The sequence below is a fragment of the Amblyomma mixtum genome, chromosome 5, assembly GCF_055824585.1.
Source record: "Amblyomma mixtum isolate Tamu chromosome 5, ASM5582458v1, whole genome shotgun sequence".
NCBI lineage: Eukaryota > Metazoa > Arthropoda > Arachnida > Ixodida > Ixodidae > Amblyomma > Amblyomma mixtum.
The window spans coordinates 159,190,650-159,206,940 of NC_143016.1; the positions used below are offsets into that span (position 1 = coordinate 159,190,650).

At 45.4% G+C, this 16,291-nt stretch overlaps 1 protein-coding gene across 1 annotated transcript; it reads right to left on the bottom strand.

Annotated features, from left to right (window-relative positions):
* Positions 1-11,534: 11,534 nt before the first annotated feature.
* LOC149344286 (uncharacterized) lies at positions 11,535-15,611 on the bottom strand. The gene is made up of 5 exons (XM_089542585.1): positions 13,273-15,611; positions 13,020-13,166; positions 12,763-12,936; positions 12,486-12,683; positions 11,535-12,372 (listed from the first exon to the last, which is right to left on the bottom strand). The coding sequence occupies exons 1-5, from the start codon at positions 15,133-15,135 to the stop codon at positions 11,608-11,610; spliced, it is 3,147 nt and encodes a 1,048-aa protein (XP_089398711.1). The 5' UTR covers positions 15,136-15,611; the 3' UTR covers positions 11,535-11,607.
* Between the last annotated feature and the right edge of the window lie 680 nt (positions 15,612-16,291).

Below are 16,291 nucleotides of genomic sequence, written 5' to 3' on the forward strand. Positions count from 1 at the left end.
TGGTCATGGCAACAGATTTTTTTGTGTTTATTGACATCTGCCAATCTGAGCACCAGGTTGCAATCCTTGCTAAGACACTATTAAGTAGAACCTGATCGCTAGAATTGTGAATTTCATGATAGATTATGCAGTCATCCGCATATAGCTTGATTTTAACTGGGAGGTTATGAACTATGTCGTTAATAAATATTAAAAAGAATAAAGGCCCCACAACAGATCCCTGTGGTATACCAGACTTAACAGGCGCAGGAGCAGAACAGACGTGATCTATTCTGACGCATTGGCATCGGCCGCATAGGTATGCTTCAATCCATGCAAGAAGCGAATAGTTTTTCAACAGTGGTTCTAGTTTTGAAAGAAGTTTAGGGCGCAAGACGCGATCAAAGGCCTTTTCAAAATCAAAAAATATAATGTCGATTTGGCTTTGAATGTCAATGGCTGCTGCGAAATCGTGAGTTAGCTCCAGGAGTGCTGTTACTGTGGAGAGTCCTTTTCGGAACCCTTGTTGTCTGTTGTCGATTAGATTATCATGTTCAACAAATGTCGAGATATGATTAAAAATAATGTGGTCAAGAACCTTGGGACATGTACACAATAATGATATGTCGGCCTATAAGACGAAAGTTATGATGAATTATCTGCTTTGGGTATGGGCACGATTTTACTGCATTTCCAATCAAAAGGAAGTTCTGCTTTAGTCAAAGAAAAATTGAACATAATACATAAATATTTACTGCACCACTCGGCATACCTAACAAGGAAAGCATTGGGTATACCATCAGCACCTGGTGACTTTTTGCTGTCGATATTCAGCAGTAACGACAGAAGGCCCTGTTCAGAAAAAACAACATTATTATTTGGCTGGCAATGTAACGCTAGGTCGGAATGAGGTTTCTTACCATCATCGTTTGTGAATACTGAACAGAAAGATTGATTAAAAGCTGATGCCACTTGCGGTTGTGTCGTTATTGTTCTGCCATTTATACATAATTTGTATGTTTTCTTTTTAGGTGGCAAGTGTCGATAGAACTTTTCTGGTGCGGTGAGCAGAAAGCTCTTCATCGTAACGTTGAAATAGTAGTCCTTGTTTCTTTTTATGCACTCCTTTACCTGCGCAGAACACCGAGCTTATTTTTGTTGGCCGCTGAAGAAGAAAGCCGGGTTTGCTTTCTTGATTTGTTTGTTTTTCGCTCTAGCTGAATAACTTCTTTAGTCATCCAAGGACTAGTATTTCGTACTCGTTTCGTCACAGCCGGCACAAAATCTTTCACACACTTCATCACAAAATACTTTTGAAAAAACACACAGTGCATCGACAGAGCAATCGGTAGATTCACTTAATGCAACAAAATCTGAGAACGGACTGTCCAACAAATCCAAGATAGCAACGTCGTTGGCACGTGCGAAATGCGGGACTACGCGTATGTCTTTCTTTTTCTTAGTAGCAGAAGCGCATGCGAAATTCAGCGATACCATCTTATGGTCAGATATGTCATCGTAGACATGCGTGTATGTGCAGCACAAACAACACATTTGGCAGTAGCGGGCCTCTGCATAGTGCTGAAGAGGGACGAGGTCCGATTTTTTTCTTTAGCAGTAGCTGCCGCTCCCAATCGCATCCTGTTTTTCTGCGCCTGCCGTACACTGTGCGGCCGAACGTATCCAGTATGACAGCGTCCCTTCTCCTTGCTGTGCTTGGCTAAAAGACACTCTTCAAGGCGCACTGGACACAGCACACAGGTTTGTGCCTGCCGAGCTTGCGAAGTAAAAAGACCGAGGTGTACAAGGATGAAAGCATTCCTTTCTCCATGGTTGGAAGCATGGTTGGAAGCAACCGAGCGGCGCCATTTGCAAGCAGACGCCCGCGGTGGCCTCCCACTGTTGTCATGACAACGAAGGCTGTGTTTCAAAATTTAATGCTTAAACAATAATTTTGTCATGTAAGAAACTTAATTTGTAAAAACATGCTGCAAAATTTACAAGTTTTTTGACAAACTCGACAAAGCCACTTCTGTATTTACATATGAGTCCGTCGCCACACGACGCTGGGTAACTTTGTTACCCAGTTTCAGTTTCAGTTTTGGTAAATTTCAGAAATCCAGATGCGCGTAGCACGACCACTTGATGCAAAGTGCCTTTGCACTTTGCATCAGGCGGCCGTGCGCGTAGTGCGCTGCATCTGATCATGCCGTTGAGTACTTTTTCCCGCTATAAACAGCAACTTCTCAACAAAATAAGTATCCGCCTGCACAGTGCACGGCTGTGTCGGATCCACTGCCACTGACTACAAATTATAGCGCCTATGGATCAACAGAGAGGTGCATAATCCATGCGATTGAATAAAGGCAAACATGGTGGATATACGCACCACGGATACACTGAAAAAAATTACCGTAAGAGAACGTAACAGAGGAAGGCAGAAGGAGGAAAAGACTCTGAAATAAAGGGAAAGGCGTGCTAAAATGTCTCGAGGTGAACAACTCAACCGCGCCCACAAGCTGTAATTGTGTTCTGTTGCGTTCTGTATTCATGTACTGTTCACTGACCTATCGCTATTATGCCGGGGTCGTGTTGACAGCAGCGAATGTTTGCACTATGGCTTAGAAAATGATAAAAGAAGTCCAGAATATACTGAGATCTCGATTGATGGGAAATAGATGAAAATGGAAGTTCCATTTCCAGCTGGAAATGCACTGTTCCAGCAGGTAATGGCATTTTCCAGCTGGAAAACGACGAATTCTAGCCAGAAAGTTTTCCAGCTGGATATTGCATTTTCTGGATCGAACTTTCCCAGCTTAAACTTTCCTAGCTCGAAAATATGAAATCCAGCTTGAAGAAAAAAGTGACAAATAAGCTGAAACTTGTAAAGAAATGGCAAATGCATTGAGTCGTGTTAGTTCTGCGATGTTGGGGACGATATCGGCGATTCTCGTCGGAGAACTGTAAAAGCAAACGCCACATGCAAAAGGAAAGTTGCTTTGCCAGCTAAAAATCGTCATTTCGAGTTCAGACGTAGACGCAGCCGTTCTTCAAAAAAAAAAATAAAAAATTTCTGAGGTACTCGTGTGCATTAATTCCACCGCATGGGTGTAACCCAGGCGGGGTAACTCGCCGTGAGGAGGTCGCGCCGAGAATTCGAGTGGATGCTGTGCTGACTACTGCGGTTTCCACGCCCTGGACAGGATATCAAAGGCTAATCCACTGAGATGTCCTTTCTGCCACGGTGGCGGCAGTGCTCAGCCATTTTGTTGCGAATGCAACACTATGCGAGGCGCCGAGCCATTTAGCGGAGCTGACGAAAGTCCATACAACGCATGCGCGAGGAGCAGTGACGTCACACGGCGCGCCGCCGCCGTCCCTCCGCGGGTGACTAGCGCATGCGCAGAAGCGGCGCATAGTTAGCGTGTCGGGGCCGCCGCGCTGCCGCGTGCTCCCCATCGCCTCTCTCTCTCTCTCCTCGTTGCTTTCGCAGTCCTCCAGGTTTAACCAGAGCTAAACCACCGCCAAATTTTTGGGGAACTTGTCCCATGCTTGCGCGACTGACATCTACGCAGCCACAGCCAACGTCACTAGAACAAGTCAGTTTCGCAGCTTCCCATCCCGAATGGGTGGATGGATGGATAGGAGCGCCCCCTTTGAAACGGGGTGGTGGCAATCGCCACTATGCTCAGCTTTTCTTTCTTTATTTTTTAAAAACAGTGTTGTCAATTCTCATTAAGATTCGCCATCTTCTTTACCTACGGTTTCCTACACTTCTAAACTTATGCCACATCTCTGCTTTTCAGCCACCAAACCTCCAATTGCTTTTCGCTAACTTCCACTGCAGCTTTATTTACACGACCATTGTTATCTTTAAACCCTAGGGCCTTCGGAAGAGTGACTGCGCCTTCATCGACGTCCGGATGGATACCATCACATTTGAGTATGAGGTGTTCAATTGTTTCCACAGATCTACCACACACTGCACATGTGTCATCTTCTTCACTGAATTTTTTTTCTTGTAGCTGCGCGTTCTAAGACACCCTGACCTAGCTTCAAAAAGTAGGGCACTGCCTCTCCTGATCTGCCTTTTCCAGTATTGATATAGCTCTACACTATATTTCTTTTCCATTGAATTAATCCAGTTTTTAACTTCCGCGTTTTTAACCTGTCGTTTAATGCTCTTTCTTTCTCCGTCCTCATGACCGGCATACTTACTGGTTAGTTTTCTGGTTCTTTTCCGCCACTGTGAGTCAACGCTCTTTCTCTATAAGTATTTAAATACCTTAGCTGCCCACCTGTTATCGTCCAATTTCCTCAGGCGTTCTTCATATAGTAGTTTACTCTTAGCTTCCCGTGCTTCGAACGATGCCCAGCCCATATCCCCTTGTACTGCCTCGTTTGTGGTTTTGCCGTGGGCACCTAGTGCTAATCTTCCAACAGCTCTCTGATTTACGCCTAATCTCGACTGAACTTCAGCCCTTAAGCGCAGAACCGCATTGCCGAAAGTAAGCCCCGGCACCATTATTCCTTCCCAAATACCTCTCAGTACTTCATATTTGTTGTACCCCCATAATGCCCTATGTTTCATTATCCCGGCGTCTCTTCGTCCTTTTGCCCTAAGAGACTGTTCATGCTTTTCCGCGTATATCTGCCCTTCGGTTTGGTTTATGGGGTTTAACGTCCCAAAGCGACTCAGGCTTTGAGAGACGCCGTAGTGAATGGCTCCGGAAATTTCGACCACATGGGGTTCTTTAACGTGCACTGACATCGCACAGTACACGGGCCTCTAGAATTTCTCCTCCAAAGAAATTCAACCGCCGCGGCCGGGATCGAACCCACGTCTTTCGGGTCAGCAGCCGAGCACCATAACCACTGAGCTATATCTGCCCTTCGTTTAGCCATATCCCGAGGTATTTGTATTGGGGCACTCTGGGTATTTCGTGGCCTTGTATTGTATTGTATTGCACCTGATCAGTTGTATCCATGAAAATCATCACACCTGACTTAGTTGCGCTAAAACTGAATCCTAGAGCTTCTCCTTCGTCTCCACAACAATTAACCAAAGTTTGTAAATCCTCCTGGCTATCTGCTAAGAGTTCAATATCGTCCGCATACATTAAACCCGGGAGTCGCTGCTCAACTACATTTCCGCTTAATCTGTACGACAGATTATAACCTAGATTACTTTCTTGTAGCCTTCTTTCTATATTTATCACATAAAGCATGAACAGCAGCGGTGATAGAGGACAGTCTTGCCTTAATCCTTTGTGCACCCCCACAGTTGTGGTACTTTCTTTCCCTTCCCATGTAATTTCAACTTTATTATATCGGTAGATTTCCTGTAGAAAATCAATTACCTCATGACCGATACCTAAATCTTTTAAAATGCTCCACAGGCGTTGTCTGTTCACGTTATCGTATACACCGCTTATGTACAGAAGGGCTAAATACCGAGGTCTGTTTTCCGCTTTAGCTATTTCTATGCATTGGGTAAGCACGAACAGGCTATCATCTAAGCGCCTACCCCTTCTGAAACCATTCTGAAGTTCTCCGAGTATTCTATTACCTTCTACCCATGACTGCAGTCTTAATTTCACCGCCTGCATCACCAGCCTGTATAAAACAGATGTTATCGTAATCGGACTCAAGGATTTTATGTTCATCTTATCTCAAATTCAAATTCTTTATTTCTGCCTTGTAAAGATACAGACAGCGGAGGCGCAGAAAAAGCTGTGAGTGACAGCTTGACTAAGCCGCAGCCCCCTTTCGCTTGGCAGCAGCTTGACAGCAAGGCTTTTAATACAAAAGGCAGTTGCGAAGCATGATAACAAGTATACAATAATGAGCAGGTACAAGAGAAAACGAAAGAACATTATACAATATTGACACAATATTCACATTGGGTAGACACAGGTAATGGCAGCAAAGAAAGAAAAAGAGAAAGAAGAAGAAAAAAAAAGCACAAAAACAAAAATCCTACACGCTAGCATACAAAGCACGCAAAGACCTGCTTGACGAACTGAAAAGGTCAAAATTACTATATATATACGCGTTTAGCAGGGACGGATGAGTGAACTGCAGGCGTTCTCTACCCGAATTTAACCGTGGGGTCGGGACTATCCATGTCTCCGCATACCTTGTTGTGTAGCTTGCATCTCGGGTATGTAGTTCAGCAAGTTTACGTATTTACGTATGTGGTTTACATTTCTACGTGTTTCGAGTTTAAACCGGACACTCAAGCGATATTTATACAAGTTGTGTATTTTTAGCACACCACTTTGTAGAAAGAGATCTTTGATTGGCGAGTCCCAGGGGACATTGTAAACATGACGAAGAAACTTTTTCTGAAGAATGTAGATACGCTGAAGACAGCTAACCGTAGCTGTGCCCCACACTAGATGGCAGCTAGTTTAAATAGGAGTAGAAAAGTGAATTATAGAGGAGTTCTTGGAATGACGTATCTGAGCCGACTTATGACTCCGGTTATTTGAGCCAGTTTCGTGACAATATGGTCCGTGTGGTGTTCCCAAGACATGCTGGAAGAAAAAACTACTCCAAGGCATTTACATTGTTCAACTATGTCTATACGTCGTGAGTTTAGTTTAATCTCGAGGGGGGAAGGAAGTACTTTGTTTTTAGGACGGAATATAACAGCTTTTGTTTTCTTCTCATTTATACGCATGTATCTGGATTCAGACCACTTTCGTAATTCACTCAAGGTGTCATTGCATTCCCGAACAAGGAGATCAAGATCATTTCCAGTAAAAAAGATGCTAGTGTCGTCAGCGTAGATAATAAATTTAGCGGCGGAGTTAATGTTGGAGATATCATTTAGGTACATATTAAAAAGTAATGGTCCGAATATACTAACCTGGGGAACGCCAGAAGTAGCAAGTTTTAGTCCAGATGTCACATTGTCTATGCTTACAGCCTGTTTTCTATGCGAAAGATATGATTTCATGATCATTTGAGCCAGTCCACGAATACCACAACGCTCCAAGTTTTTCAGGAGTACACTGTGGTTTACTAAATCGAATGCCTTCGAGAAGTCTACGAAGACACCAATAACAAAGGCCTTATTTTCAAGCTGTGTTAGTATATATTCCTTTTGTTGGAGTAGTGCTAACTCGGCAGATTTATTTTTACAAAACCCAAATTTATTAGGTGACAAAAGGTCATGTTTATCAATAAAATCAGACAACCGTGTATACAGAACTTTTTCAAAAGCTTTCGAGAAGATTTGGAGTATCGATACTGGTCTATAATTTCCTAAATCATTGCGGTCTCCTTTCTTATACAAAACTGTTACTTTGGCTATTTGCATTTTTTAGGAAATGTGCCCGTAGTAAAGCATAAGTTAAATATATCTGCAAGAACAGGGGCAATAACTCTTATAACATGCTTGACAGGCCTCACTTGAATGCCGTCAATGTCACAGCTATGACTGTTATTTAGGTTTTGTACAACTGACATAACCTCCTCTGTCGTAACTGGGTTCAGAAATATTGTGTCCCTATTGTAAGAGCTAAAATAGGTGTTGAAATCACTTGACGGGGTGTTATGGGCAAGGGTGGTAAAAAAGTTGTTGAAGGCATCTGTCAACTCTCTGCCGGATACATCTTTATTATCAAGCTTTAAAGCCCGCGGGGCAGCCTGTGGCTGCTCACGCCTCAGTACGAAATTCAACCTTGACCACAACAGATCGTGGCGATCTCCTTTCCCTTTATATCAAACACATTTTATTCTGTCTCCAGCTGTGCGCAATTTGCTTATTAGTTATGACTGTCTCCAATGCTTTTATCAGCGCTTCCTTTGGGCCAAGTTCATTAATTAGCTTAATTGGAATTTCATCTATCCCTGCGGATGTGGTTTTAGGAATATTTGCTTCCGCCTTTTTCCAGTTAAGACTAGTCAGTTCTGAGCTGTTCTGTGTTGCCGCCTCACTTGGGGAGATTACCCCATTGTCGTTGCTAAAAGACGCAGCTATAGATGACGTAATGTAGTTCACAGCATCGTCTCCCTCTAAACATTTTCCTTTAGCATCTTTAATCTGTTCCTGCTTTCTTTGATTTGTTTTCTCAACCAGCTTTTCTTGCCCCCCCCTCCCCCCCCGCCTCCTCCCCCTTTATTTGCCTCGCGAACTTCAGCCAGCCATGTATCAGATGACTGCTTTACTTTAGCCTGGACTAGGACCTCAACTTGCTGTTCCTTTTGTCGATAAGATTCACACTTGTCGCCTATTTCCTCCTCAGTTAACTGCGCCCTCTTTGCTTCTCTGTGTTCCTTTGAAGCCGCCCGTCGTTGTTCGATGGCCTCCTTAATTTCCATATTCCACCAGCTTCGTGGCTTCCTCTTTCCTCTCCAGCGGTTTACTCCTTTCATTTGTTTCATGTTTGTAGCGATGAGTAGTTCTGATTATAATCCCACTTTTCCATGGGGCGTTGCTAGATTACTTCTATGTCGGCTGCTGTTAGCGCTATTCATCGTTTAATTTTGCGTTGCCTTTTTGACTTCGCTGCATTTCTTTTTTGACTAGGGCTCTCATCTGTAGACTAAAACGTTTATGAGGCTGTACTTCCCCTCTTCGTCTATTTCCATTAAACACCATTTTACGAGGAGCGGGCAGGAGAGGGAGAAATACTCTCAAACACGTGCGCCGCGCGACACCCCACTGTTGCCTGCCTCCCCTGGGCTGATAATCCGGCGCGCGGAGCAACGTCCGCGGCTGCTTAGCTGCCTGTCAATCGCGTGTTTGCGTCTGTACAACAAAAACAGCAATGTTGTACGGAGCACCAACGTCTTCTAGACATCATTGTTTTATAGTCAAGGGTTCGACGGCATACCGTCTGGTCAGGAATCATGGCTTGATGAGATTCACTGGTCACTGTTTTTGTTTGACCATGGTCAGTGACCAGTGAATCTCATCAAGACATTGTTTTATTGTCGGTTGCGGAAAGAGTCGACGAAAGTAGAAAAGAACAAACGCCACCAGTATGTACGCGCACCATGTTATGTGAAGGTCTCAGCACGTCTGCGGTGCCCATTTCTTCACCGCTTTTTCGCCGGTCCCGAGTTGCATTGGCAGTGGGCGTAGTTGAACAAAAAATACTTGCGCCAACAAAAAGCTTAAACGTTAGCGCACTTTGTGAATGAAATGCAGACAGAAACAAACCTACTGCCTGTGCCTAATATCGGGCGCGGAACGAAGCGCAGCGCCTGGGTTACCAAACTATAATCTGTGCATAACTTTAAGAGATCAAGTATTTGGACGGCCTTGGCAGAGTTCTTTTAATTCAGCAGTACACTATGTGAGGCCTTCACAAATTTGGCCACAACTTCGTTTCGCCGCCCCACATGATCGTCAATATCGGGAGGGTGTGGGGATCGCCACCTGAAAAAAAAAATAGACATGTAGTTAGTGCAAAAATACTAATTTAATTTGCACAGCATGGCATGAATAGAAGCGGCGACATGAACTTATACCCAACTGCAAAGTGAGGAAAAATGCAGCCATGGCAACGTAAGATGAAAAAATACACGGCATGCACGGGACGGTAAACTCTGCCACGCATTGTAATAAATTATTCGACTGAAGTCGCATTGAATGCACTGTAAAAAAAAATCCACACTATGCATAACCGTGCCAGAGATACAACATATGCAGCGACTTGAGCAGTGCCCCGACCCGATTGAGATTGGAATTCTCAACACAGGTGCGGCGATTCTGCCTGTCAGTAAGTGGTAATAGCGTTCCATTAGCGTACCAACCTATTAGATCGTGTAATTGCACATTTTCTGGTATTTGTGCACCAGTGAGTACTGGCGGGAGCGGAGAAGGCGAGAATGCGAACTGCTTTCAGTCAACTGGCTTGTATCGCTCGTAGTACAAACAGCCCTACGCAAGCGGCAGGAGGGGCCGAATTTCAATTTCATCGCGCGTATCTCCTGAAACAAACATTCTAATCATCAGAAGCGGATTCGTTTCGATCATGTACTCGCTGTTTCCAAAATGTTCAGTTTGTAAATGGGGTACTCTGTCGCAAGCTCAGCATCTAAACTGTCACACTCGCCGTGTCCAAGCAGGCAGCGAAAGCGTTCATGAAAAACTGCGCTCCACGAAAAACTAGATATTCATTGCTCTCCGCGATCTTGTGTTTCAACACATTTTGCTTTCGTTTTTCTAACATGCAACACCGTGCCGCATTCGCCCTACAGGCAACCGGCGACAAAAAAGCACGCGTGAACTGCGAGCATGGCACTCACCGATGCTGATCGTTCGCTGCGTCGAGGAATGGTCGCTTGCTCCCAGTTGGTTATCGCAGGAGCTAATGGCATAGCATACACGAGGATGGACACGAGGCGAACGCCCACCCAAAATTTCTAGGCTTGGCAGGAATAAAACGGGCGAATGACACTTTAAGAGATCGCACGCTGCTTCGTCTGCAGCCCACCGGCTGCAAATTATCAGCCCAAGATGGCGTCGGCGGTAGGCGGCGCTCAACGTTTTTAGATTAGGTCAGTTGGGGAAGAGCGCGCGCTCGCCATGTAGACGGAGCGGGCCCCTTCCGTATCCCGCTCAGCGGCGGCGCTGCGGTCGCGTTAGGATTGCTGCGTCTGGGTTCGTCTGCTATTTCTCCGAGCAATCCGTGCTGAACGGCAGATGCAATCAGCTTTCGCATCAATGCAAAGGCCTTAAAGCAGCTCAGAACAGCTGGTTTAATGATAGTTACACACCGAAATAAAATAAAAGCCGTGGTTGTAGTCTCGGGAAAAAAATGGTTGAACTAGGCAATCGGCTTGAGCCAGCTGACGGACGTCGGCGGCTGCTTCGCGCTGACGCTCCGGCGCGGCCCTCTTAACACGAACCATATTCGAGACGGTTTTGCGCTGTCGCTTCCAATAGGGCTAGTCTATACCTCAGTCGGGCATATTTCGACACACGGCTGCGCTTTTCAAGCAGGCGTGCCCATGGTCACTCTAAGTGCATGTTTAGGCCGGCTCATAAATTGAGTGCAAGAATGTATTTACAAAACGACCAACTACAACGTGAAAAATGTATCCTTAATCACCTTTCAGAGTTGAAACTGCCCTTTTTATGCGATTAGGCTCCGCGATGATACCTTGCTTCCGATCGGTAAACTCGTCTCACTTCTGGGATGTCTAACTTTACCCTTAATGTCCTTAACAGCTGGGAAGAGGTTTGTAAGGATGGAAGAGAAATAAGCTCAAGGTTAAGTGAAATGCAAGGAGCGCAGTTCAATACAAATCAATCAATCAATCTCTATTTTGCATTTTTAGTACAAATAAAAACGCAGGGAGTGGGGACAAAAAGCTGCTCTGAGGCAAGCTTGACTGGGTCCCCACCCCCTTTACATGGCAGTTTGTGCAGCAGTTATGCATGAAATGTTGAATGTTTAAAAGAGAACAATTCACAGCACATGCGATTTTCGCGCAGGAAATGAATAATGTTACAAATGCAGTCTTGTTACAATATAAAAAAAATACAACAAAAATGCAACAAACACTCGCGTGAAAAATATAAAGTCAAAGCATCTTCTTCTATAATCTTTATTTGGTGCATGTCTTTAAGCACTATGGATTCATTTATTTGCCCATGAAGCCAGTCTACATCAACTTCACCTTCTTTCTGACCGAGGCAATTGTGCCACATGCAGTTAACTGTTTGCAAGCATCCTTTGCTGCAAAGTGCATTCTCAAGACTATGTAGTACTTCAGAAGTTCTGCTGTCAGAGTGTCCCTGTGGGTACAGCACCCAACTCCTAGCACACCAGAGCCTTTGAGTAAATCCAGAATTTCCCAGAAGGTGTCTACACAGAGGCTGTTTTCTTGCAGGAGAGCGGAGATCTTGCTTTCAATGCTTCTAAACATGTTGAATAGCTCCCACGAGGGATATTTAAGGCAGCCTTCCTTGAATTCTCTTTCCAGAGTTAAAAAAGCTTCTGGGCACTGCGTATGTGATGACTGAATTTTGCTGATGCAGGCAGCACACTTCTCGTGCTTCAAAAAGGAGTGCACAAGATAACCACATAAGTAGTACACAACACAGTCCTGTGCATCAGGCATGCTGTATCCATGATCTGGAGCAGTGCTTCCCTTAGCCGGAACATCCTTTGAAGGACTGCAGAGCTTGGAAAGTTTTAACGTGATCACATTTTGGAGTTCTTCATGTGTTGCCAGGCGTTCTTTCTTTCCTGCCTTCATGGTTTCTTGAACAGCAGCAAGCACGAGTGTTGGCTCTGCCGCAACATTGCCAGTGATGCAAGTCTTTATGGGCGTGTACAGGCTTAGTAGTCTGTATATGTGCGAGAAGCTCACGATGGTTGGGTGGTCTTCATCCCCTCCAAAGCTTCTAGTGACTCCAAAAAATCTCTGAAAGTCAGAGAAAATATTAAGTGAAGTCTGCTTCGCCAGAAAATTTACAAACATTTGCACCTCTGAAATAGCAGATATGTAACGTTGCATAAAGTTTCCAGATTTCTTACCTCCAAGGGGTCCTGGTTCAGTTTTCCAGTCAGAACATATTGCGCTCCTTGGGAAAGCAGGTCGGTGATCAGGTCTAGGACAGATGCCAGAGTCACTCGGAGAGACTCCATGGTCACTTGTGACGCAAACATGACAGTTCGTTTCCTGATGTTGTTCTCCTCAGTTGCATTTACGAGCCCGAGGAATTCTTTTATGACCTTAAAAACAAACCGGCATGTAACATTCATTAGTATATCCAAAAAAAAGTTACATTCCATTAGGCTAATTTTTACATACCTCAATTTCTTTCGATGAGCTTCGGATCCCAAACCGTGGCAGCTTCACATTTAGGGCATCAAAGAGATTGTTCACCAATGATGTGAACTGAGCTGTTCCATCACAATTTTCCAGACCGGGCTGTTGAAGTCTTTTGTACACTTTTAGGCCGATTGCAGTGCTACGGCTGAAAAGCTGTACAGTACGAAGTTCCGACAGGTTAAGCACATGCATGGAAGAATTTGGACCAACTGCAAACAATATTTGTATGCACCAACCTGCACAGCCAGTCTCACATTCATTTTCCTCAAATTGTCAGGGTTCACATGCTCCTTTGTCAGCTTCGGTACCACACGAAGCTGCTGTTTGCTCTCGACTTCCTGCAGTACACGGTAATGATCGAAGTTTACCTTGTGTTCACCAATCTGTAAGTAAAAATATATAGAAAATATTATTTGAGAGTAGAAGCAAACACCTTAGGTGTGCAGGAAAACCTTAGTTCAAGCTAACCTAAGAATAGTTTATACTCACCATGCCGTACTTGTGGCGAAGGAGATGGTTCCTCACACATTTAATGATATGAGGCACATCACAAAGGAAGTACAGCCACTTGTCGGGATCGCATGGGTGCTCAGTTTTGTGCTTGGGTGCATGAAAGTTGCCTGTGATGCCGAATGTTGACCACATGGCCTTGTTTGTGCTTGCTCCATCACTGATAACTGCTACTACTGTGGCCTTTTGTTTATGAAGCTCTATGATGGCTTCTAAAACTATCCTTGCCAGGACTCTCCCAGGAGCAGCACTTTTTGTTGCAAAGCTGGCGATTGGTTGCACCCACGAATGAAAGAGCGGCACAAACATAAGAACAAGTGCATGATCTGCCACTGCAGTTGACTGCTCGTCATCGCCATAATCAACAAACCCATCAACCTTATAGGTTTGTTTGTTAAATGCGACAGTTCGGCGCACTTTCATTTCATCTAGAATGAGCGTTCCATTGCACCTGGCTCCTTCTTCTCGTTGCATAAATGCACCAATGCTGGCAAGTGAAACCTTATTAAAGCCAAACTCGCAAGGCATTCCTTTGATAATTTGTTTCAGCCGTGAAGAAGTAGGCAATGGCAATAGGTTCATCTTCGACATCAGCCTATAAGCCGCAGGACTCGAGATCTTTAGGAGGAGGCAAGTCATCAACCATTCGGATTCGTAGCGCTTTCCTCTGGCTGACTTTGCTGTGGAAGTTTTCAATGCTGAACGAAGAGCGAGCTGTTGTGCATGAGGAAGACCCTCTACAACTTTGTCAATTTCACTGCTTGAAACTTTGTTAAGCTGCATCTTCATTGCACGAATTTCTTTCTTCGCTTTTTGCCGGAAAATAGTGGCTCTAATAACTTTCTTCCTTAAGTTTCTTGCTTTTGAGCAAAATCTTTGTTCAGGTTTGGTCAAATCCTTTCCTTTCATTGCTCGGTTTCGCTTCTCTCGAGCACAGAGATTCTTCCTTGTGCTTTTGCATGGTGGGCACAAGCTTTGCTGAGAGAGCCCAAAGCACTTTGTGTTCCTCCACACGTTGTGGCTTTTGAGAGCAGTTGTTGCGGCCGCAATTGACGGAAATAAACTACAATGGCAACCCGTGCACACATTTAAGCTGTCAACATAGTTCAGAAAGGACGACACTTTTTTCAAGCTCGAGAGCTGCAGTTGATTTCCCGAACCGCACTCGGTATATACACACGGAGGAACAAGCTTTCCCCTTGAGCTCACAGCAACAGTGAAGTCTTTCTTCACAACTACAGCCCTGTCAATAGTAACAATACCGTTGCTTGCAGCAATTTTGAAGAAAATTACTTCCTCGGTCACGAGCTCCACATTCCAGGACTCAAACTTTGAGCGCCCTTGGAATGCAGGAATCCAAGTTGTTTCATCTGACTCCAGTTCTGCTTCGGAAGGGGTCCCAGTTTCATCGGGAACGACATTTTCGCAGTTTACGTAGCACGCATTATTACTTTCCGACAAGGGAAAATCGTGATTCACTGTATCTCTTCGTTTCGGGGGTTTCCTTCCCGGCTTCGATGCCTTTGGCTTTGAGAGGTGCACAGGAATATTTGGAAAAATTCGTGGCACCGCACCTGGCTTAAGAGTCCACCGTCCTCGTGGAATTCGAACAGTGCTACCGTTAACGGTGTGCTCGTAGCAAGTGATCAGGTCCTCCGGCTCAAAATGTACATCGCAAATGTACGTCTTTGTTGTCACCTTGAAGGCTTTTCGCGGAATGGCAGCTGCCCACGCCCTGAGCACTTCGGGGTCATTCGGAGGTTTGAAGAAGTGGCGCAGACCGCACGTTTTTTCTTCCGAAGCATATCCACTTCGGCAGCCCGGCGCGCTGCACGTCGGCATGTTGATAACGCGTCAAGCTTGGAGTACAACACAACGGCACACGATCATCATGTCACATTCCTAGAAAGAAACACAGAAACACACAGTGCGAGTGAAGTAACTGTTTTGAGCGCGCACCAGCGATCGACACGGAAAAAATGCACAGCAAACAAAGCACCGAACTCGGCTGGCACGGCTGCAGCGGGCACGTCGGCACGTCGGCATGTTGATAACGCGTCAAGCTTGGAGTACAACACAACGGCACACGATCATCATGTCACATTCCTAGAAAGAAACACAGAAAGACACAGTGCGAGTGAAGTAACTGTTTTGAGCGCGCACCAGCGATCGACACCGAAAAAATGCACAGCAAACAAAGCACCGAACTCGGCTGGCACGGCTGCAGCGGGCGACGGCCTCTTTCCACGCCAATCTCAACGCGACGCCAGCGCCACTGCTCGGCTAGGATACGCGATAGGGCCGCCTCCGACGGGGAGTTTTCCAACTGACCTAATCTAAAAACGTTGGCGGCGCTCGAGTAAAACAAACATGGCGGTAGGCGGCGCTCGAGTAAAACAAACATGGCGGTAGGCGGCGCTCGAGTAAAACAAACATGGCGGCGCCCAGGTATCGAAACTAAAATCATGTTAGCCCTGGGACATTAGACCATGGAGGAAGAAAAAACTAGGAGGGAGCATGACGTCACAATCTTGAAGCCTAGAATAAACAACCCGAGTGTGATGCAGTGGGAGCACTTGCTGGCCAGCGAGGACGAGGAAGCGCAACGATTCCTAGTGCGCCGAGCCACGATGGCAGCAGCCAAGTGCGGCATCCTGGACCAAGGATCGACCATGGCGCCCAGTGTCCCGTTAGGGTCAAGAACACCAATTTATTAACAATAAAGTTTTTTCCATCCATCCATCCTAGTCATAAAAAAAAAATATAGTGGAAAGCATCATGGGAAAAAGGCCCTCACGTGACAAGAAAGCGGTACCTAGCCGGATTTCGGTTTCGGTTTCGCTCTCTCGCTCTACGAGCAACTGCGCGACCATCTGCTTGCGTTGGCTCCGTGGTGAGCATAAACTGCTCGCTCGCCGCAGCGGCCACCATCCCTGAGCGACGCGTGCGCTGACTGCGGCGCAGTGGAGACAAGTTCCTTCGCTGTGCCGCTTCTGCA